The sequence below is a fragment of the Antechinus flavipes genome, chromosome 1 (genome assembly GCF_016432865.1).
Source record: "Antechinus flavipes isolate AdamAnt ecotype Samford, QLD, Australia chromosome 1, AdamAnt_v2, whole genome shotgun sequence".
NCBI classification, from domain to species: Eukaryota; Metazoa; Chordata; class Mammalia; order Dasyuromorphia; family Dasyuridae; genus Antechinus; species Antechinus flavipes.
The window spans coordinates 465,292,498-465,315,352 of NC_067398.1; the positions used below are offsets into that span (position 1 = coordinate 465,292,498).

The 22,855-nt window shown below is 34.9% G+C and overlaps 1 protein-coding gene across 3 annotated transcripts in view; it reads left to right on the top strand.

Annotated features, from left to right (window-relative positions):
- TOX (thymocyte selection associated high mobility group box) overlaps positions 1-13,738 on the top strand; it is a 352,655-nt gene extending 338,917 nt beyond the window's left edge. For all 3 annotated transcript variants that reach the window (XM_051970153.1, XM_051970152.1, XM_051970154.1), the window contains 2 exons: positions 10,558-10,709; positions 11,192-13,738. In XM_051970153.1, the coding sequence (XP_051826113.1) occupies positions 10,558-10,709; positions 11,192-11,228 (189 nt within the window). In that variant the 3' untranslated portion in view covers positions 11,229-13,738. The remainder of the gene's footprint in view (positions 1-10,557; positions 10,710-11,191) is intronic.
- The last annotated feature ends 9,117 nt before the right edge of the window (positions 13,739-22,855 follow it).

Consider the following 22,855-nt stretch of genomic DNA (forward strand, 5'->3'; position numbering starts at 1 on the left):
ATGTCCAGTGGTGATCAGCACAGAATACTAGAGCAACATTGAGGAACAAACATGCCAGACCAATTATCTAGTGCCCTCAGGTTCTTGAGAAAATTTTTTTTAAAAGTCTTTATTTGATATCCTTGTTGAACCCAGTTGTTGTTGGGTAAACCAGTTGGTGTTGGGTAAAATAATCAAGGTCATGTTTCCTTGATTGAGGCAAACTGGGGCAACCCTGGAAGCTTCAGTTATTTCATATCTCACTGTGGGAATCTGGCTATAATGGAGACCAGAAAACACAGGAGATTCTGGACACCAATCTTATATCTGGGTTTTATGGAAGCTACTTATGTCTCATTTTAGATTTCTATTAAGTAATTTTTGACTTCATAGGAATTTTTTTCAATTAAAAAATTTGGGTATTTCAAGAATAAGAGATAAAAATTATTTTGCAGAATAAGAGTTTCAGAATGCAGAAAGATACTAAATCCCATTGCCCAAACAAATAAAGAAACGTCTATGCAGCCATTAAATTCAGACTTATTTTTCAATTCAATAACATATTGGTCTTCAAATTTTAGGACCTACAGAGCTAGAAATCTAAGCCCCATGTAATATATATTGTAGTGGACAGGAAAAGCAATTATATTCAGTAAAAAAAAATTGCCATCAAAATTAACATTATAGATTACTGGCTATTTTTTCAGAAACAGGATTTGAATCTGTCTTTCTGACCCCAACCCTAACTCTATACTTAGTCCACCACTCTAATACAGAGCAGGAACTTAAGATTGACTAATTGATGATAGGAAACTCTGAGAATGAGGGTAAGCTCAGTTTTTGATGATAATAAAACCTGAAAGCCCAGAAGAAAGCTTACTAGAATCACTTGAAGAGTCAGAGGGAGATAAAGAAAAGGAAAAGAGAGAGACACTAATGAAGAGACCCAATAGGAGATGAGATATGGAAGAGCCTAGAGAGCAATTGTAACCTTTCATAAGTGAATATTAGGTGAGTTTAGTAATGCCTGAGACTGCATTTTGTGCTTTTAGATCCAAAGTAATTACATACAAGATACAGATTTACATATTAGAGAATCCTTTATATGATGGCTCCATGGGGCGTAGCTGCTTTTTACTATTGTTTAGCTCAGTTAAAAGGTACAGGAACATTCTAAATCAGTCCAATTATACTACACCCTAGAAAGAGATGAATATAAGGGTATCCTAGCAAAGGGACTTTATAATTCTAGGCAGACAGAACTGAAAACTTGTTTATTTGTTTACTTCATTTGACAATGATACTAAAAGCAGAGATTTAGAATGATTATCACACACACATACACACTTACGTGTATTCTGTTGTCTACACAGTATATCTATTCCTGTCTGAAAAGGAAACATGGACCTTGCAGACCATACTGGTGGACCCACAAATTCCATCCTCTCTACTATTTAGTAAAAGGAAATAACCAGCAGCAGTCTGTTTTCTTTTCCTTAATCCAGCCACTATTCAACTTAACTATATAATGTTATCCTGGAGCCTAAACATAGCCAATGCCAACTTCTGGATTATTGTTCGACTACACTTAAGTCAATCTTAACAAATTAAAACATACAGGGAAGAATCCCAGACTCAAAATTGGAGAAAATTATAAATTACCATTTAATAAATAAAAAAGGTAGACATTCTTCAGATGGAGGAGGAATGATATTTTTATTTAAAGAATTCCAGGTTATACACGATAAAAACTTCATTTCTTATAAGAAAGATTTTTAGTTGGGTGAAAGGTCAGACTTCTAAGATCTAAGACTTAAGAAACTTAGGACCTCAATAATAGGGTCAGGGTAGCAATTCCTAGTTAATATGTAATAAATTCATAATAGCCATTCTCTTTAGCAAAAGATAGATTTATTTACAGGAATAGGTTACAGACAAAGTAGGTTAAAAATAAACAGAAATGGCAAACATGAAATAGAGTTGGGAGAGCATATAGGTAGTAAGGAAAGGGCAAGTTCCCTAGAGAAGCTCACAATTAACTAGGAGAAAGGAAATACTCCATGAGTTGGGAGTAAGCCATTGACTGGCATGTTAGCTCCATAGAGGAGTTTGGTAGACTAACCAAAATTAGCTAGAGTAAGGAAAAAAGTGCCATTAAAAACAAGGTACTATGAGGAGAGAGAGAAAGTAACTTCAAAGTGGGCTTAGTTCTGAAAAAAACTTAGCAAAGACCATTATAATCAGATCTTTTATAGTGGAAATACAGTTTTGGTATTTTTCTCAGGGAACCCAAGGCAAACTCAGAGGGAGGATCCAAGAGTAAGATCTAATTTACTTGGCAGACCAGGTCCCCAACCTATTTAAAGATATGCTAATGAATATCTCAAAAAGTCGTTTAAAGATAGCTAGAGGTTGGGTAATAGTCCATGAAGATCGATAAAAGAGTTCCTTCCTCAAAATCACTCTATACAATCAGGATAGTCTGGGAATTATCTTCTAATAGCTATTATCTAATAATAAAATTATCTGATAAAAGCTTCTTCATGATAGGAAGAGATTAAGTTACATCACCAAGACGTTAAGTAATTTGCCCAACATTGTCACACAGGTAGAAATAAAGTGAAAGTCATTTCTAACTTGAGGAGTCCATGATTCTCTGATTGCTTATTTTATAATATTCATACCAAAATCTTTTTAGAATGAACTTGCCTAGATTGGATCCAAGAATATCATCAGGAAGCCACTAGACTTGAAATATTTAAATGTAAATAAAGAGGGCAGTAGATATAGAACTAGTCAGATAGGAGTCAGATAGATGGTAACCTTTGATTTCTACTGCCTCTGTGAACTTGGCCAAGTCATTTAATTTTGCAGTACTTCAGGTGACAGAGTGAATTGCAGTTTACTCTTATGAATTATGCCCAGGGATGTGCTGGCAATTGTTTAATATTTGGTTCTCTGAAACACACACACACACACACACACACACAATGTATTTAAGTTATATCCCCTTTCAAATAACAAGGGGTTATTCTTACTTATGCTTACCTATACCAACAAGTATTGGATTCTCCCTTCCCCTCCCTCCTCCTATTTCTATTATTCTCTCTATCTCCATCTTCTCTCCTAATTCCTATGATTTTCAGCTGTTTTGTTGTTCAATCCTTTCAGTCATGTCTCACTAAGAACCCATTTGAGATTTTCTTAGTGAAGATACTGAAGTGGATTTGCCATTTTCTTCTCCAGCTCATTTGATAGATGAGGAAACTGAGGTAAAAAGGATAAATGATTTGCTCAGGGGCACACAGCTAGTAAGTATTTGAGGCCAGATTTGAACTTAAAAGGTGTCTTCCTGATTTCAAGTGCAGTGCTCTATGCACTATGGTGTCATCTAACTGCCCATTTCATTTTTTTTTATCATTGTCAAATACTTTTCCCCCTCATTTTCAGTTTGTACTCTCAAAGAATGAATCTTTTAATCAACAAACATTTATCATGTTCAAGGTGCTGTATATGAAGATACAAAGAAAGAAATTAAATAGTCCCTGCACCTTCAAGGAGCTTACAGTGTTACAATCTTGCAATTCTTCATATTTCACACGAATTACTCCAATGAAGGGGATGAACTTCCCTATTTGTGATCCCCATCAATAATTAAAGACCGGATGCTCCAATTACAGAATGAGGAATTTAAGTTGGCTATTAATAAGAATTCATTGTCTCCCCACTTAACATAAAGCCTCTTTATTAGTTGATATTCAAAAAGTATTTAAATGAATGAATGAATAAACAAAAGTTCAGCATGAAATGAGTTACAGGGATGAGGTGTAGAACTTTATTTTCTGAGGAATCATAGTTGTCTTTTTATTCCCATTCCTTTGTAGGTGCTGAATAAATTCCACTTGAATCGGTATTGTTTTTTAAATGGAATAGACATCCATTTAGGGGGTAGTTGCAGCATGATTTTGCCTGCACATAAGAAGGAGGGAAGATAGATTAAATGCTATCCTAGCCTATCCAGGTTTATGAGACTAAGATCCAAGCATTTTCCAGTATGCCAATCATTCATTTATACTTTTGATGGCAATTTACTGCTAATGTCATGACAAGGTTTTTTGTTGTTTTTTTTTTTTTTTTTTTTAGAATCAAAACTCCACTTCTTATGAAACATTTTCTATCAAGGATACTAAGCATATTCTTATATATATATATATTTTTTAATTTTAATGTAGTATTTTTAAAATAATGTTTTATATTTCAGTATTCTTTTTGTTATTTTCTTTTCCTTTTAAAAATGAATGTATACTACAGAAGGATTGCATAGTCCACCAGGAATAATAGTCTCATTTTTTCTTGTATATATTTTACACAGCAAACCAATGGTTCTAGTTTATTTGTCCAGAATTCTTCCCTTTTTCCTGCTCTACTATATTGTTGAATGAGGTCAACAGAAAAAAATCATTAATATCTGTCAACTTCCTTTATAACCTTAAGGAAAAATCTTTGTATGATATCATACAGACAGATTTTCAATTTCCTTGTGTAATAAACAGATGCTTTAGGATTTGGATGTAATTTAAAGGTTTTAAAAAATCACATTGAGATTGATGAATAAATCAGTTGTGAAGACAAAAAACATTGATGCCTGTTGAAAATACCTCTCCAGACAGGCAGGAAATGAAATTAGTTCCCCGTAAAGTGTGGGGATGAGGATCACTGCTTAGTTGTGCTGCAGGCTTTTTAGGACTTGCAATAGTGGCACAAGGAAACTGCTAGGGCTACAGAAATCTAATTAAAGAGCAAATGTCCCTTCTGACATCAAATTAATCTTTATCAAGTTCCCTATTTTTATTTCAATCTGGCACCACAAAATGAAATTTAAAATTCTAGGCATGTTGCAAAACAGTTGGTGATTTTTCTCTTGAGCATTACAATGCAAAACATTCACCATTGTTTAATTAGACCTCTCAAGCATTCGTGGGGTTTTTTTTTTTTTTGTCATTGTTGTTATTGTTGTTGTTGTTGTTTTTGATCATCAGCATTTGTTACAGAATTGGATAAATAATGCCCCTCAAATGAGCCATGGGTTTAACCCTAGCAACTATCTCTTCATTTGCAGTATCAGAAATATATTCCATTTTGACTGGGAAGAAGTTGGAAGAATTATCATTTACATCATAGTTCTACTCTTTTCTCTTTGGCTTTCATTTTTACTCTCATTAGTAACCTTCTAAAATTTAGACACTGTAATGCTGAGTCTTAAATGTTTTCATCTTGAACAGTTTCAGTTTTTGACCTTATAAAACCAGTCACTAATTTATCTAACCTTAGAAGAAATTAAATGGAAATGATGCTTTCCTGATAGCATATTCTCCCAAGTGTTTTCTCTGTTATTATAGAAAAGACTGTAGGTGTTTTTTTTTTTAATTGGTTCCATGCATTTTGCTAAATCAGGACTTTTTTATTATACTATTTTAGAATATTTTACTATTGTTTAGTGGTAAAACATTGATCTAGCATACTCATTTCCTGTATCTCTTCCACCAAAGTTGAAATAATTCTTAGTAAGGATTGACACCCATGGCTCTGTGACAGAGGCTGATTAAAAATATAAAATGAGGCCATTGGATCTATTATATCATATCACCTTTAAGAGCTTATGTCCTGCTATGTGTCTAGCACTGCACTATGGACCTTGAAAGGTAATAGCAAAAATTGCACAACTACGTAATTGATGAATTGATGATAAAAGTAAGAATATTCACTCAATCAACATTTACTAAGTGCTTACTATATACTAGGCAAGGCCACAATTAAATGCATACCTGCTCTTGGAAGATGATTAAAATTCAATGTATCAAAGAATCATGTGGATGCTGAGAAATTTGGATTGGAGAAGACTGGTTGGAATTCAGTTCCATTCAATTTATAAAAATAACCATCAAGCATATGTTATGTGCAAGATATTGCACTTGCTTCTGGGAGGGGGTATAAAATACATATGACATATTCCCTACCTGCAAGGATTTTACCCTCTATCATGGGGATGATGGCCCAATATGTACATAAATAATCTATGATGAAAAATAGGGTTTGGTAAATATGAAATACAGATCCTGTGGGGAAAGAATTCAAAAATTTAAGGAAGACAGAGAGGATGACAATAAGAGGTGAGAGGCTGTCAGTCATTCAGTAATACTTTAAAGGAATGGAGAGACTTCAAAAGAAGGAGATAGGGCAAGGAGCAGAGATCATTCCAGGCATAAAGGAGGGGAGGATATATGAACAAAAGCAGGGAAAAAGGAGAGTGAAGGATGAAAATGAGGGGTTTAGAACTGTCCAGTGGGGCAAAAATGTGGAACATGTGAATGGGAGTAGAATAAGATAAATCTAGAAAGAGAGAATAATCAGATTTTTGAAACCTTGACTCTTGGGATCTGAAGTTAAATGCTTTGCTCAGTAAGCATTGAAGAGTCAGTCAAGGTTTTTGAGTGGAAGAATGATAAGAGGAATGACATCAGAATTTTGCATTAAGAAGATTACATGCCAGCAATGTAAAAGATCAATTGGAGTCATAGTCTGATGCCAATCTACCATTTTGAATTTATCTCATATGTTCTATTTTATGACTAAACCCATCTATATCCCTCATTTTCATTATGCTTTCTCCTTGGGATGAATCAAAAAGGAGGCAGCTTGGTGATTGGAAGTCTATTTTGGAGGCCATTTCCCAAAAAATTTCTCCTTTACTTTGTTATGACAGTGTGCTTATCTATATAACATCTTATAGTAGCATGGTGTGGTAAATAAGCTTGGAATCAGGAAAACTCAGGTTCAAATCACCTCTGACCTATATTAAATATATGAACTTAGTGATTTAATCTCTCAACATTGCCAAACCCTGGTCCCCTTAAAGGTAATGTCTTATTCTCCCAATAGATGTAAATTCCCTATATTTAGCTCTCTGCCTAGTCTTTATCTATGTATCACCAACTTTTAGCACAGTTCCTTACACATAATAGGTACTTAATATATATATATATAGCATTTGCTTAAAGATGCTGAGAGCCTGAACTAGGAGATTACATTGAGACAGTGGAAAGAAGAGGATAGATGAGAGACATATTGCCAAGGTATTGGCAACTAGGTAGCATAGTAGCTAGCGTGCCAGGCCTGGAATCAGCAAAACTCATTTTCCTGAGTTCAAATCTGGCCCTAGACACTTACTGTGTGACCTCAGACAACTGACTTAACCCTGTTTGCCTCAGATCCTCATCCATCAAATGATCTGGAGAAGGAAATGGCAAACCCCTCTAGTATATTTGCCAAGAAAACTCCAAACAGGGTCGTGAAGAATTGGACATGACTAAAGCAACAGCAATGACAACAATATTGCCAAGGCACAATAAACAGGATTTAATAATTGTTTCTATGTGTTAGATGACAGAGGAGAACCAAAGGTGGCTCCAAAGTTTTAAGATTTAGTCATGGAAAGTTGGAGGTGCCATAACAGAATGGGAAAAAATGGAAAAAATCTCATCAAATCCTTTACCACTCAAATTTTACCCCCCTCACACACACACACGGTTATCTGTAGTTCTTTAATAAAAAAACAAACTAGTTATTAGGGATTTAATGAAATAGGTGTTAATTTAGTTTATGTGAATCCAATTAAACTGTTTAGCTAATTGTTTTACTTTTTTCCTTCTGATTGTTTTTACATCAAATGAGCATTGGTTTCAGATAAAGGGGAGAAGCAGAAGGAAATAAGCATTTATTAAATACCTATTATGTGCCAGGCATTGTGGTAAGCTCTTTACAAATATTATCTCATTTGATCCTCACAACAACCTTGAAAATTAGGTGCTGTTATTATCCTACCTTACAGCCAGGGAAACTGAGACAAACAAGTTAAGGGACTTGGCTAAGGTCACATAGCTGGTGTTTCTAAGGTCAAATTTGAATTGAAAGCTTGATCTAGGTCCAGTGTTCTATATACAGTACCATCTAGATGTGTACCGACTCTGGAGACCTAGCTAGGTGCAAATCCCAATTTTGTTATTTACTTTTTTTTGACACTTAAACTACCTGACCATAGTTTACCCATGTATAACATAAACAAATTGGACTACTGATCTTTGAGGTCCCTTTATCTTATAAATCTATGTGAAATTTTTAGTGAGAATATGCACATCTGTTATGCACGTTATTCCTATCATTTGGTTTAGCAATTAAATTCAAAAAGAAGATAATGATATCTTTTTACCTCAGATAAGTTATTTCCTTTTGTCCTCAAGTTTCCCCATCTGTGAAAGAAGAATGTGGGGCTACATAATTTCTAATATTTCCCCCAAATTTAATATAGAGATAGAGACGTTACCTGTGATTTCTTCAATGAGAAAGTCCTTCTTTCATCTCTTCAGATGGGCAACTCTGCAACTTTTTGTCTCACAGAGTTGTCTAGGATACTGAAAGTTTAATTGACTGACATTATATGGTATAATTTAGAGGACAATAATTAGGATGGTGATAATTAATGTTCATTTATTTTAGGATGATTTAGAGTAGTATTTCACATCATCTCGGTGTGCCCCCAGCATTTATATCAGGTTTTTATAAAATGAACAGAAGACCAAGAAAAAAACAAAAACATGCTTAAAATTACTTCTAATACTATTAGACATTTCAAAATCCTCTATAATATTGTATCTTCCAAAAGATTAGCAGTAAGTAAATAATAGTAAATCAATTTTTAGGATCAAATGATATCATTCAAATCTGGCCTCATACTCTTACTTGATAAGAGAACTTGAGCAAGTATTTTAAACCTGTTTGCCTCAGTTCCTCACCCATAAAATGAAAAAGGAAGGTGAAGGAATGGCAAATCACTCCCAGTATCTTTTTAACGAAAATCCCAATGGGCTCCACTGAAATGACTTAACAAAGAATTAGGTGCATAGGACATAGTATTTTCTCCCTTTGTACTGTTGTCCACGTCCTTATTGTAATGATTGATGTTTAAATAATGTCTGACACATAGCAGGTGTTATATAAATGCATATTTCCTTTCTCTTTCATTCCCCTCAAGTCTCTGAATTTCAAGGATGATATACATAGATGAGATCTATAGTAGTAAAAGGCAGCCATAATATATTAATTGAGTGTTTTATTTTGGGTATTTCCAACCAAGCTTGCTTAAATTATTCTTGTAATCACCAGATAAACTGAAAATAATTCTTAGCATGATTTCTGTTTACTTGATCCACCTACTAAATATTTCAGAGATTCTGTCCTTGAATTTCTAATGACTCTTAGGATTGAAAGTGAACCCTTCATCAAACTAGTATATTGAAAGAATCTTCCTGAAATCTGATTGTGTCTCAGTTAATGGGCTTTTCAATTAAAAAATATTTGCTCTGTCTTACACTTTTCTCTTTCTCTGCTTTCCAGTGGCAAATTGTCATGAGTCCTTCTTTCTACATTAGTCCAACAACTGCTCAAAAGCTTTGGTTGAATTTTTGTTTAGTTGAGAAAGAAGTACAAATAAAAGAAGAAGCAGATGGTCTCTTTGTGATTGAATGAAGAAAAAGGGTTTTGAGAACAATGTGTGAATAGGTGTAGTCTAATAAAACACTCAGCCACCTGCTGCCTGCATCCTTCAAAAAAGATTCTCTTGCATATTCTGGGAATTAACTACTGGGGTATCTTTAGGTTTAATGAAGGAAAAAGTAAACTCTGAAGGTTATAGAAGCTATTTCCCCTTATGTTTGGATTCAGTTATCATCTCTTTAGCTTAAAATTTTCCTTAGTTTAACAACTTTATGCTCTAGAGTATAACTATGCATGAAGTAAAAGGCTTTCAAATCAAGGTGATACAGAATATGGAGCACTGGGCATCAAGTCAGGGAGACCCATCTTCCTGCATACAAATCTGGCCCCAAACATTTGATAAGATGAGTGACAGTGGACAAGTCATCTAACCATGTTTGCCTCAGCTCCTCATCTGTAAAATGAGCTGGCAAAGGAAAGGACAGATCATTTCTGTATCTTTGCCAGAAAAATCCAAATGGGATCATAAAGAGCTAGACCGGAGTGAAACTGAAATGACTAAACAACAACAAAGTATTATTAAGTACATGAGACAAGGCACTTTCCTCCTTTATATTAAGCTACCCAATATTGTTGTAATGATTGATATTTGTTTTTTTCTTTTTTCTTTTTTTTGGAGGGGGGAGGAATGAGGCAGGAAGGTTAAATGATTTACCTTATGTAATCACTGTTAAGTGTCTGAGGCCAAATTTGAACTCAAGTTCCCCTAACTCCAGAGCTAGTGCCCTATCCACTGTGGCATCTAGCTGCCTCACATGACTGATATTTAAGTAGTATTCTACTGTTTGCATATCACCTAACCTGCACGGCATTCCATAATCCTTTTGTTATAGTTATTATACATATTTCACAGGGGAGAAAACTGAGGCTGAGGTTAAGATAACTGATCTAGATCCAACTCTAATTTGTTTGTAATAAGTGGATAGTTAATAAACAAGTGTGATTCTTAAGGCCTGGTTTCTTTTTCAGGGGTTTGCTCTTCAACCTGACTATCAGACTATTATCAATCCCACATCTACTACTGCACAGGTTGTAACCCAAGCAATGGAGTATGTACGTTCAGGCTGCAGAAATCCTCCGGCACAGACCGTGGACTGGAATAATGACTACTGCAGTAATGGGTAAGCAGCCAGGGAATGCCAACTTTATTTTAAAATACACTTAGCACATAAATCGGGTCCCAAAGATGACAAGCCATACCTCTATCTCTTTTTCTGATACTTTCCAAAAAGTTCATCAGGAAAAACTCTTTGCATTTTGTTAAACAGAAAAGGGTGCTCCAGGAATTATGAGACAGACTTCTAGTTCTTCCAATAATCCATGCCTTTTGATTAACTTCACAGTAATATCTACTTACCTCCATTTTCCATGCTAGTTGTGAGGTCATTTTCTAGAACTACAGTAAAATCAGTCCATTAACAAGTACTGATTAAGTATTTACCTTGTGCCAGGTACTTTTCTAATGAGAAGACCAAAAAAAAGGGGGGGAGGAGAGGGCAGGATCGAGGGAGTGTAAAGATTCTCTGCCCTGTATTGATCATTCCAGGGTGTGTAGCCAACATAACCACTTCTATTTATATGTGTTTGTTTTTTCCCCATGCAGGAGCATGCAGAGGGACAAAGCGCTGTACCTTACCTGAAAATCAGATCGCCTCTTCTTTCCAAGAAGGAATGCAGGGAAGTCTTTTCACCATGGATTGCTTTGTGCAATCAAGGCAGTTCTGCAATTTATTAGAAAATACAAGTTGCTAAGCACTTAGGACTATTTGAGCTTGTGGGTCACCCACCCTGGGAAAAAAAAAATAGTCATGCTTCTTTCTTTATTGTTTCTCTCTCTCTCTCTCCCATCCCCATCCCTCTAAATACTTTACGGACATTGTTTTTCTTCTTCCCTGAGGGAAACTTGGACCATTCAGATTTTATGTTGGTTTTTTGTTGTGAAGTGCTTCGCTATAGTAACTGCCTTAGCAACTGTAGACGTCTCGGATTAAAGTCCTGGATTTTCCATTGGTTTTCATAATGGGTGTTTATATGAAACTACTAAAGACTTTTTAAATGGCTTGATGTAGCAGTCATAGCAAGTTTGTAAATAGCATCTATGTTACACTCTCCTAGAGTATAAAATGTGAATGTTTTTGTAGCTAAATTGTAATTGGAAACTGGCTCATTCCAGTTTATTGATTTCACAATAGGGGTTAAATTGGCAAACATTCATATTTTTACTTCATTTTTAAAAAACAACCAACTGACTAATAGTTCTATATTTTCAAAATATTTGAGAAAAAATATTCCCAAATGATTTTAATTTAAAAACCAATTGGCTTTGTCTCATTGATCAGACAAAAAATATTTTGGGGGAAGCGCAAACACATTTATTTTGTACTGCAGAAAAAAAAAATTGCTTTTTTTGTATCACTTTTTGTGTAATGGTTAGTAAATGTCATTTAAGTCCTTTTATGTATAAAACTGCCAAATGCTTACCTGGTATTTTATTAGATGCAGAAACAGATTGGAAACAGCTAAATTATAACCTTTACATATGGCTCTGTATTATTGTTTCTTCATACTGTGTCTGTATTTAATCTTTTTTTATGGAACCTGTTGCGCCTATTTATGAAATAATAAATATAGGTGTTTGTAAGTAAATTTGTTAGCATTTTAAAGAGGTTTCTTTGATGTTTTAACTTTTGCTGGCAAAAAAAATATTCGCACCTGGTGTGAATACTTTATTATTTAGTTTTTACAGTGACATGAATAAAGCCAAACCTGCTTTTCATTTAGCAGCAAATGAAAATAACCAATCCTTATTTCTGCATTTCTTTAGTTGGTGTAAAAGCAAAAAAAAAAAAAAAAAAAAAAAAAAAAAAAAAGAAAAAGAAAAAAGCAAAAAAAAAAAGAAAAAAGAGATCCTATTTAAGAACTTCCCTTCTTAATCCAATGAAACAGGGAACTACCCTAAAAGACACACGAACCACAAGACTAAACAAACAAAAGGGTCCTCCATCCAAAAAGGGTTACTTCTTGGTTCTCAGTCCAGTTTTAGTTAATAAAGAAAATTTTAAAGTAAAAGAAAAGCAAAATAGAGAAAACCAGCCTGAACTGACTAAAATGCCTCCTCCAGTTACATTTAATGGACATTCAGAAAGCTTATGAAAATGAATGAATTAGGGTTGGGGTAGGGGTGGGAGTGGGGTGGGGGATAAAGGGTGTGGAAAGAAGGAAGTTAAGGGAAACATAGCCGTCTAAAATGCCTCCAAAAATGAAAAATGAGTGGCCAAAGCAGCAGGGAGAAAGAAAAAGAAACTCAGAAGCAAAAGTCAATCATAAAGAATGAGGTTCTTGTTGTCCTTTGTGACTACTACATGCCTCTTCACTCTCCAAAAGCCCTATGTTTGTCAGAGGAATTCCGTGGGTGCAAGAGACCTGCAGGAGAACAGAGGACTACTGGAATCTAGCTGGACATATGCACGGCTTTTAGATCAAAGAGCTCTAGCAAAACAGACCCTTATGGAAGATTGTATCCAGGAAGCTAGTCTAGTTGGTAATTAAGGGAATGGCTGATGTCTCTTTCATGCAGTGTGTGAAATAAACTTAGCAATTTAACTAAATACAAATATATGCATTGTGTAATCCAGTCAGAATAAAAAAGACAAAAGGTATGCTTGCTTTGGAATGATTTTAGGCATTGTACAACCTTGAATCACTTGAGCATGTAATAACTAATAAATAATGCAGATCCAATGTGATTATTAAAATGACTGTAGCTGAGAGCTCTAATTTTCCTGTCTTGAAACTGTATAAGAACTCATGTGATTGAGTTCACAGCTTATTGTTTGTCTGTTTAGCATTTTAGAAATATACCAGCACTACTAATTACCTAATGTCTTTTATTTATTATATTATGATAAAGTAAAATTTTGAGTCGCATTAATTCTAAAATGAGAAGGTAATTACTAGAGTGAGAACAACCCGATTTGACTTTGACAGGCAGTTTGTACAGGAAAGTATTATGTTGTTTATGGCCTTTCTAGAGCAGGTGTACAACCAGGGTAGGAAGAGTGTTGAAATTCAATACCAAATACAGTAAAAACATAAATGTAAATAAAAGAAAATACATCATGAATAAAAATGCTTATCATGTGTGACCGGATTCTATTTGATTATCCATTGGTCTCTGAAAGAAAAATCGCATAATTCCAAAAGGATATCAGAATTGATCAGGCAGAAAAAGAAAAATGCTTAACCCTGATTCTTCCTACCCATTCCTGCCCACTCCCAAAATCCTCATACCCAAAAACACTTAGAGAAAGTGCCTTTATCAGGATGGGACATTTTCTGAGGAAGAGATATTTATACATGGGTCTCACCATTCTAGAGTCATGTCTGGACAGAGAAAAGAGCCCATTGGTTCAGATAAAATGACTCACTACATGGGGCCTGATAACTTTGAGAAGTAATGACAAAATAGAGATAAAAGTGAGAGTCCTAGCTATTCTCCTAAGGACATGTCTCTGGCAAATTCAGTCATGATCATGAACGAGGCACTTCATCAGCACATAGACATAAAAAGCATAGACTAAAAGAGCCAACAATTAAAAGGAAGAGGAATAATAATGATGGGGAATGTGGGAAGTGGGGTGTAGTAGTGGGCAAGTTGAGCATGCTGATGTTCTTCCAAATGTTAAGTCAGAGCAAGAGTCAATAATGGAAAGTTAGTCAAATAATGATTTCCAAAGTGACCAAATTAGTTAACATTATTTAAGGATAAAAGTTGTTCTCTGGGATTGTTTTCATCTTGATGCATTAAAGAGATAGAGAATAGCCTAATGAGGGATAGATAGTCAATAGGAAATTATGGCCAAAAAGATCCACAGTTCATAAAGAAGAAGTAGAAGAAAAGTTTTCTAAAAGCAAATTTAAGAATTGATGCATTAGTGGCCAGATTCCTATTATCCTAGATCTCTTGGGATAGCTGTTGAACCCTTTGGAAGGTGCTCATGAAAAACAGAGACAATTAGTTTGACTCCAACATTAGAAGAAATGTCTAATTTCCTGAGTGAAATTATTTCCTGAGTGTTCTATGAAGTCCTAGAAGAAATTCCCAAGGAGGTAATGAGAAAGTGCATGTGCTAGCAACTTTTATTATTTATTTTTATTATTATTTAAAGCAAGTCTCAGAAGCCACAGTGCATTAAATTGACCACCTTTTAAATGCCCTTTTAAATTTAAAACAAATTTAAATGACCCCCCCCGTTATGTTTTGGGGTGTTGATTATATTTTGCAGTACAGTTCCAACTCCATTCTAATAAATTTGCAAAGGATTGTCCCTGTTTATTTGTTACAGTAGAATTTGGGATTGTCCAATGTTAATAGAACAAAGTAGGTCATCAGCCAAGATTTGGAAATTGTTTTACAGTTATGGCCACAGTTCTGGTCTTTTTCTAGACCCCCCTTCTTATTCCTCAAAAAAATCTCTTTTAAACTAGTCTTCTTATACTCTTTTTAAATATAGAAAAGTGAAGCACATCTGGATGCAGCTATTTGTTAAGGTTTAAAAACAGACATTGACAGCACCAGGGACAAAACTTTTTTCCTCACAAGCTCCATTTATCATTTTCATTGAAATACACTATCTCTGAATGACCACCTCTGGCATTCCTTGCTAAGCAATAAGACCTTCCTAATATGGCATATTTGTCTCCTTATATTGCTTCATGTCTAGCACAATATCCTGTGCTTAAGAAGGAATTCAGTAAATATCTGGCTGGGTAGACTTCTGTAAACATTTTATTATTCAATATTTATTCAGTATTTATTTTTGAGTCTCTGCAAGGAAAAGTAACAAACCAATTACACAGATACATAGACAACGTCCTCATTTATAGACACTTCAAATAAAGAGTTTTGGTTCTAGGGTGGGTCCATGATTTCATTCTTGTTGTGATATTGAGAATGAGGGAAGTAAGCCTTGAGAAAAAGCTTTCCTACTATACTTTTGTGTCATATGCTATCTTTATACATATATTCCCATAGATCCACCGCAAGAGAATCTGTTGAATATCTGGAGATCTTCTTGTTCTATTAGTTTTGAAAGGTGCTTCCAGAAGAAGGGTTATATACTTAGCTAGAAGTCATTGTAGATTGAAGAAAAAATGAGACCCTTGTGCCCTAAAGCCCAAAATTGTGGGAATCATCATAGAACGGTAGGATTTAGTGCTTGAAGAGACGTCAGAGAAAGTGAGTGATTCAATGCAGAGGAGTACAGAGAGAAAATTTCAAAGTAATTAAGGCCTTGTTTCCTCAGGCTATATTATTAAAAATGTCAGTAATTTTGCTTGTGGTAGCAAGAGCAAAAACATCTCTCACATCAGTAGAACAGAGGGAACACAGAAAAAAAAAAAAGATCCTAGACAACCAGAAGTGTTAGGTACTAGAGATAAAGTTTAGGGGACAAAACAGAAAATCCTATGGCAGAAAACAAGTCAAAGGCACTAAATACAATTCAACCAATACTATTGTGCATAACACATTGTACTAGGCACCAATAGAACTACAGAAATGAACAAATCCAATCCTGCTCTTGGAGAATTTACATTCTAACAGGAAAAATATTTTACACACACACACATAGCTACAATTCTAAATTAAATCCGAGAAAAGATGCATGTGTGAGAAGTGCAAAGTGCTTTAAAAGTCAGGAACATGCTAATGAGAGTCCTTTGTAATACAAAGATAAACTTTAGTAAGATATCCTTCAAAGACTAGGCTAATGCTATGCCAGGGATGGGAAAAAATGCTTTGCTTTTAGAGATGCTCACAAGAAGACAGGCCCCTATCTCAGACATAGCAGTGGACTGGACCTGTGATTTCACAGGTATACAGAAACCTCCCAGAAAAAGAAACTCCTTCTATCAATGGATGCTGGCATCTTTTCTCTCATTCATAGTCTTAGAGCACTGGCAGGGGCACCAAGAAGTTAAATGTCTTGCTCAAAGTCATACAGTCAGCATATGTCAGAAGTGTGACCTTGCATGCAGCTCTCCCACATTAAAAAATTGACTAGCTATCCACTACATCACACTAACTTTCAATCCTCAGCATCAAAGAGGTACTAATACTCCTCAGTCAGGAACACTGTGGAAAGAAAGGAATTGAGTTGATCCTGGCACCACTGAATCCTGAGAAGCTTCATAGGCTTGGGTACCTCCTCAAGGGCATAGAGTCAGTGACTCCTTGGACAGATGCTATGAAATGTGCCATCTCATCTTTTACACAGCCGAGCATTTCATCATCACATATTCCAAGCCAAATTAAATTGTAGGTAAGATTAAGTTCTTATTCTACTGACTTGGAGACAACTGAGAACAATGACTTGTTAGATTTCAACATCTGTCATAGCTACTGCCTAATTAAAGAAACCTACTAGCAAATGTAAGCCAGCATGGAGCCTACAACTGTCATTATTTCACATTTTATTAACAGCTTGCTAGCATAGACATTTTAAAGTAAAATTTCATTCACACTGGTATCAGAAGCCAGCCAAAAAGAAAAGTGACTAGAAAAATAAAATGGAAAAAACTAGCAAACCTAAAGAGGAAAAAAGCCTTCAAAGCTCAAGAAAGGCTACATGCAAAACTACAGTATTTTAAAGATTGGGGCATCACCATTTGACAATTGTGTGTTTACAATAAGCCTAAGCATAATTGCACTGATGGGCTGTCAGGGAAAAGATTAATTTGGCAAAGATTAGTATTGACTTGCTGTTTATTAAGGCTTTTAAACAGCTGTATCTGGCAACATTCCTGTAAGTGCCTGTCATATCTGAAAATCAGGCTCACACCCTGGTGCTTGCCAGCTGTTACTAAACAATCTTATACCACTTTGAATGTCTTTCTCCGGGCCAAACAGCAATGGCAAAGTATTGCCAAATGAGTCTTTTTCTCCTCCTGTCACTTTTCTTTGGGGCGTGTAGGGGGTGAGAGGAGAATGGGTTCTGAAAACTGAAATGTCAGCTTATGGTTGATGGCTTAGCTGATAACAGATCCCGGAAGCCAGAAGGTGGTTAGGTGAACATGTCCCACATATAGAGATTGGTATTTCTGTTAGTCACCTCACCGAGACAAAGAAGCCACAGTTTGCAACTGTTGCTGGCAGAAGGTTTTGAAAACGGTTAGAAATGATGATCAAAGATGTAAGAGTCGTCCAAAGTCCAAAATTAATGTTTCATTTCCTCAGGCCATATAAATGCATTGTGTGCCATAGTGTTGAATAAAGACTACATAGTTGAAAGTTGGACCAAAATACAGGAGTGAGCCATTCATCTTTATAAAGTGGACTGAATTTTTATCTAGAGATCCTTTGGAGTGAAGACCCAGTAGAAAAAGAGGGTAGAACTCAGATTCACTACAGATCTGGAGAATGGGAGCTCTGTTCTAGGGTGGTTGTTTCAAGTTCATAAAAAGGGGCAAATAGATTTTTGTCTCAGAATAAGACTGATTGCCTCAAATCAAAGCATAATAATAAAGGCAAGGGAAAGAATAATATTCCCATGTAGTTAAACATCTACCTCTAAATAATTCTAAGTTAGCATTAAGGTCAAATTATCTTTTCCAATATGACTGCTTTTTCCCACCTTTTCAAGCATCATCAAACTGAAATTGCCTGAACAGATACAAACTATCTTAACAAAACAACAGTTATACTGTTGAGCCATACAGTGCTAGCAGATTCTGGGCCATTAGGCCAATGAGCTTAGTGGGCAATCCATAAAATATAATTGTTCATCCAAAGAAGTTTGTGAGTTTAGAGTTCTTATTTCTTGAATAGACATTGAATTTTTTTTCAGAAGCCAAGTCAGAGTAATCCAAATGCCATTATTTATAAGTTCATAGTTATTGTTAGGGTCTTTGCAGCAGTATCAAATCAAGAAATTTCAGTAGTGCATGGAAGCTTACTATATTTATTCCTTGATGCTGAAGGTCCAAAAGAGTTTTATTTCCTTAATCTTAGACATATTCCAGAGATATAGAGAGGTGACAAATTGTCCTCATTAATCTGACCCAATTTTAAAGATAAAGAGATTCACTATTCAGAATAGCACCCAAGACTCTGGTCTAGGATCCATTGTATAGATACTTGTCAAATTCCCTGCTTCCTAGTAATTCTTAGTAATATCGATAACTAAGTCAAATAATCTGTATAAAAATTAATCATATGTTTATAAATCACATTTTTCCTGTCATAAGAAATATTAGACACTTCCTTAAGCAACAAACATTAATTATATCTTGTATGTGCCATGCTCTGTGCTGAGCTCCAGATATACAAAGGAAAAAAATGATACAGTCCCTGTCCTCAAGGAGTTTAGATTTTATAGAAAGAAACATTTACTCATAAATAATATCGAATATATGCAAAGTAAATGTAATGTAATTTATAGAAAAAGAGAAAGCTCTAGGAATTAGTGAGACTAAAAAAGGGCCTAAGATAGAAAATGATATGATATGAGGTGAACTTTGAAGAAAACTACAGATTTTAGGAGGGGGAAGTAATGAGGAAGAGCGTGCTTAGGAAATTTACTGCCTTTTTTCAGTCAAGGCAATATTAGTATTGTGGCCTCCCCCACAACTCTGCCTAACTTTAGCTTGGTCACCTGGATATCTTCTCCTGATATTTTGCAAAATCCCGTCTCCAGACCAAGGGGTAACCCTAATCTCAAGGTTCATATTACATTCTCATTTTGTTTTGAAACCACTAGTTTAAATGGATGTGTTTCACCTTTTGCTCCAAAGAGTCTCAATCTTTTTTTCCCATCTTAATAGTGGAATCAGAGAGAAAGTGGAGGAAATCTCAGCTGTATGTTTACAATGCCTGCCAGCAAAGTACTTCACAAATGTTATTGAGTTTTCACAGCACCCCTCTGAGGTCTGGTCATCCCCCATTACCCTGTGATTCTATGATTATTCAGATGAGTAAACTGAGTTGTGTAGAAGTGACAGGATTGTATATATTACAAGGTCACAAAAAGGATTTCTGAAAGCATCAGGTGAAGAATTCAAAAGATTTGTTCATCAAGTACCCTGCTGTTACTATTCAAAAGCAGGAGATAACAATAAATGAGGATAGAAACAAAATATTGCACTCTTTAGCTTCCCAATCACATTCCAATAGAGGCAAGGTTCCTCTGGGGATCTAAAGCACTGGGTAAGGATGCTGAGGTCTTATTGTTATTACACAATAACAATCACAACAACAAAAATAATAATGCTAGATGGCATTGTGCTTTGAGGTTTGCAAAACATTTTGATACTTTCTCACTTGATTCTCATAACAAATCTAATAGGTAACTAAAATCTAAAAATATCTAAGAGTATCATCTTCCCTTTATATAAGTCATGGCCTCTGAGTCTCAGGAGCCTTAAGTGACTTGCCCACAGTCACAAAGCTATTGTTAGAGATCAAATTTGAATGTAGTTCTTCCTGATTTTAAGTTCAACCTTGATGGGCAGCAATAAGTAGTCACTGACAGATATATTCTTGCAACCGATACCTTCTAACATTGATCAAGTCTTGAATCATAACATAGAGTCTTCTCTCTGGGGCATGGTGGAATGTTTTGCTTTATCAAGAAGAACCACAGAAACTTAAATCTGGTCTCATCTAGAGTTTCAGACAAACAGAAAGGAAGACATCTAAATGAAACTGTAGTTTCCGGACAATATTACAAAATACATACACTTACAAAACACCTTTTCCTAATTGCTAAGTTGGGTCACTTTCTAACACCTGGTTTAAAGTGTGGTTTAAAGAAACCAGCATAATAAAAGTGACAGGACTTTGCAACTGTTCGTTCCTAGGGGTTGTTTTAAGTTTTGAAGTATATGTATGTTGTGTCAATTAGTCAAAAGGCATTTTATAAAGTGTCTAGCATGTCACAGACATAGTGTATAGTCTCCAAGGGCAATGAGGCAGCACAGTGAATAGGTTACTGGACTAGAGTCAGGAAGACTCATTTTCCTCAGTTTAAATCTACTCTCAGATACTTATAAGCTATGTGATCTTGGGCAAGTCACTTTTGTCTCATTTTCTTCTTCTGTAAAATGAACTGGAGAAGGAAATGGCAAACCACTCCAGCATTTCTGCCAAGAAAACCCCAAAGTGTCACAAAGAATTGGGCATTTCTAAAAAACAACTGAAAAATAAAGACATGTCCTAGACACCATGATAAACACTAGGGATATGAAGAAAGGCAAAAGATAGTCTCTATTTCTTAAAGAAATCATAGTCTGAGGGTGACAAGAGAAAAAATCCATTCAGTCTACATCACTTATCAACTTCCTGAAATAATTCTGGTTTTGCAGTCTCATAACTACTATAATCACAAAGTAATGGCCCCATAAGCCAAGTGTCTGTGACAGAAAGTGAATTAACTCATGCGTATATTTTGATGATCACTCTGTTAGTACCCAAATAAATGAGAGGGGAAAGAAAGATACCTTATTTTGTCCCTTTTTTATTTTCTTTTCAATGTATGGTTATCAGAAGTCTCTAAGGGTTTTCCTACGTGACTTCCCATTTCAATTCCTCCACACCAACAGATGGTTTAGATAAAACCTATTAGTTTCATTTATACACATGGTTTCATCCTTTCCCTCCCCCTAAACCCTCCTCCAAAGAGACTATTTTTAACATTTTGGCCTAAAGGTTTGGTTTTTATATTTTGGCAGAAATGAAGAAGTTTTGCCAGTGTCTCATACTTTAATCATCATCACTCTTGCCATCAAGCAAGCATTCAGATGAAAATGTGGCTGATGAGTATTCTGCAAGGGAATTTACGTCCAAAAAACTGCATTAGAATTACTTGGCAAATTTGATTTATGTATCTTTTCATACAACCTTTGAGTGTTTGCATTTTTCCATGAGGTTAGTTATGATCATTTCAATTTCAGTATAAGTACTGTATATGCTCTGTCAAACATAATGATGCCAGCTTTTTATCTTGGTTTTATCTTGATGTCATTACTTTGGAGAATATTTCCATTCAGAGGCACACCATACTTAGAAGCTAACTCCTCATAGGGCATTAGATTCTTAAAGAGAAATTGCAAACAAGCAAGTCAAAACTTGCCCCAATTTTGGCTTTTGTACATAGCTGACATAAGTTGCTAGATACTAACCGTATGTTCTATTCCTATGGTTAAAGAAAATAATTAAACTATTTAAAGGTTAAAACAGTCAATGGAAACATTACATAATAATCTACTCTAATGACACATAAGAATACCAAGAATCAAATACAGCTTTAAAAATTTGACTAGTTTTTCAAAATAGAATTTGTTTGGCCTAAGTTGCATGGCTTCTAAACTTTGACTAGCCTGCCTTCATTCTCATCTTGCTTTATTGCTATACTTCTGACTTTGTTTTTCTAAAATAAGATTTTAGTCGTTTTCAGCAACCCTTAAGTCCTCCCAATTTAAAAAGATCCTTTGAATAAATATATTCTATCTTATGTTAAGATTAGTCTGTTCATGAGGGTACCTACTCTTATTTTTTAATAAATGTTTTATTGATGCTTTTTTAATCAATTTTACTTCTCAATGTCCATTTTATACCTCTTCCATTTATCCTTACCTTGCAACAAAGAAATGTAGCAAGAAAAAACACCCAATACAGCTTAATCTGATATGACAAAAAGTATGCCTTTTTCTGCATCTGTAGACTACCTTCTCTGTCTTCCTAAAGAAAGACATACTTTACTGTAGAATAGTAGAGTTAAAGTGATTTAGAAACAAATCTGCCATCATGAATTTAAAAAACACACAAATTAACTATTTTGTGTGATATTATTTATTTTAGTGAACATTTCCCAATTACATTTTAATCTTTTTGGGCAATCAAGAATTTTAGAATGGTGTTTAACACTGCTGGTGTAATAATAATAAATATAGAAATAACTTGTATATACTGTTTATTATATCTGTGTCAAATACTTTGCTAAATGCTTTAGAATTATGCCTTCATTTGATAATAGCACTTATAATAGCTATCATTTCTATAGTATTTACTATGTGTCAGGCACATTGCAATTATTATTTATTTGATGATGATGATGATGATGATGATAAGAAGAATAACATTTATTTAGTGCTTACTATCTATGTGTCAGGCACTGTGCTAAGTACTTTGCAACTATTATTTCATTTGATTCTCATAACAACCCTTGTGTGTGGGTGCTATTATTATTCTCATTTTCAGTCAAATAAAGTC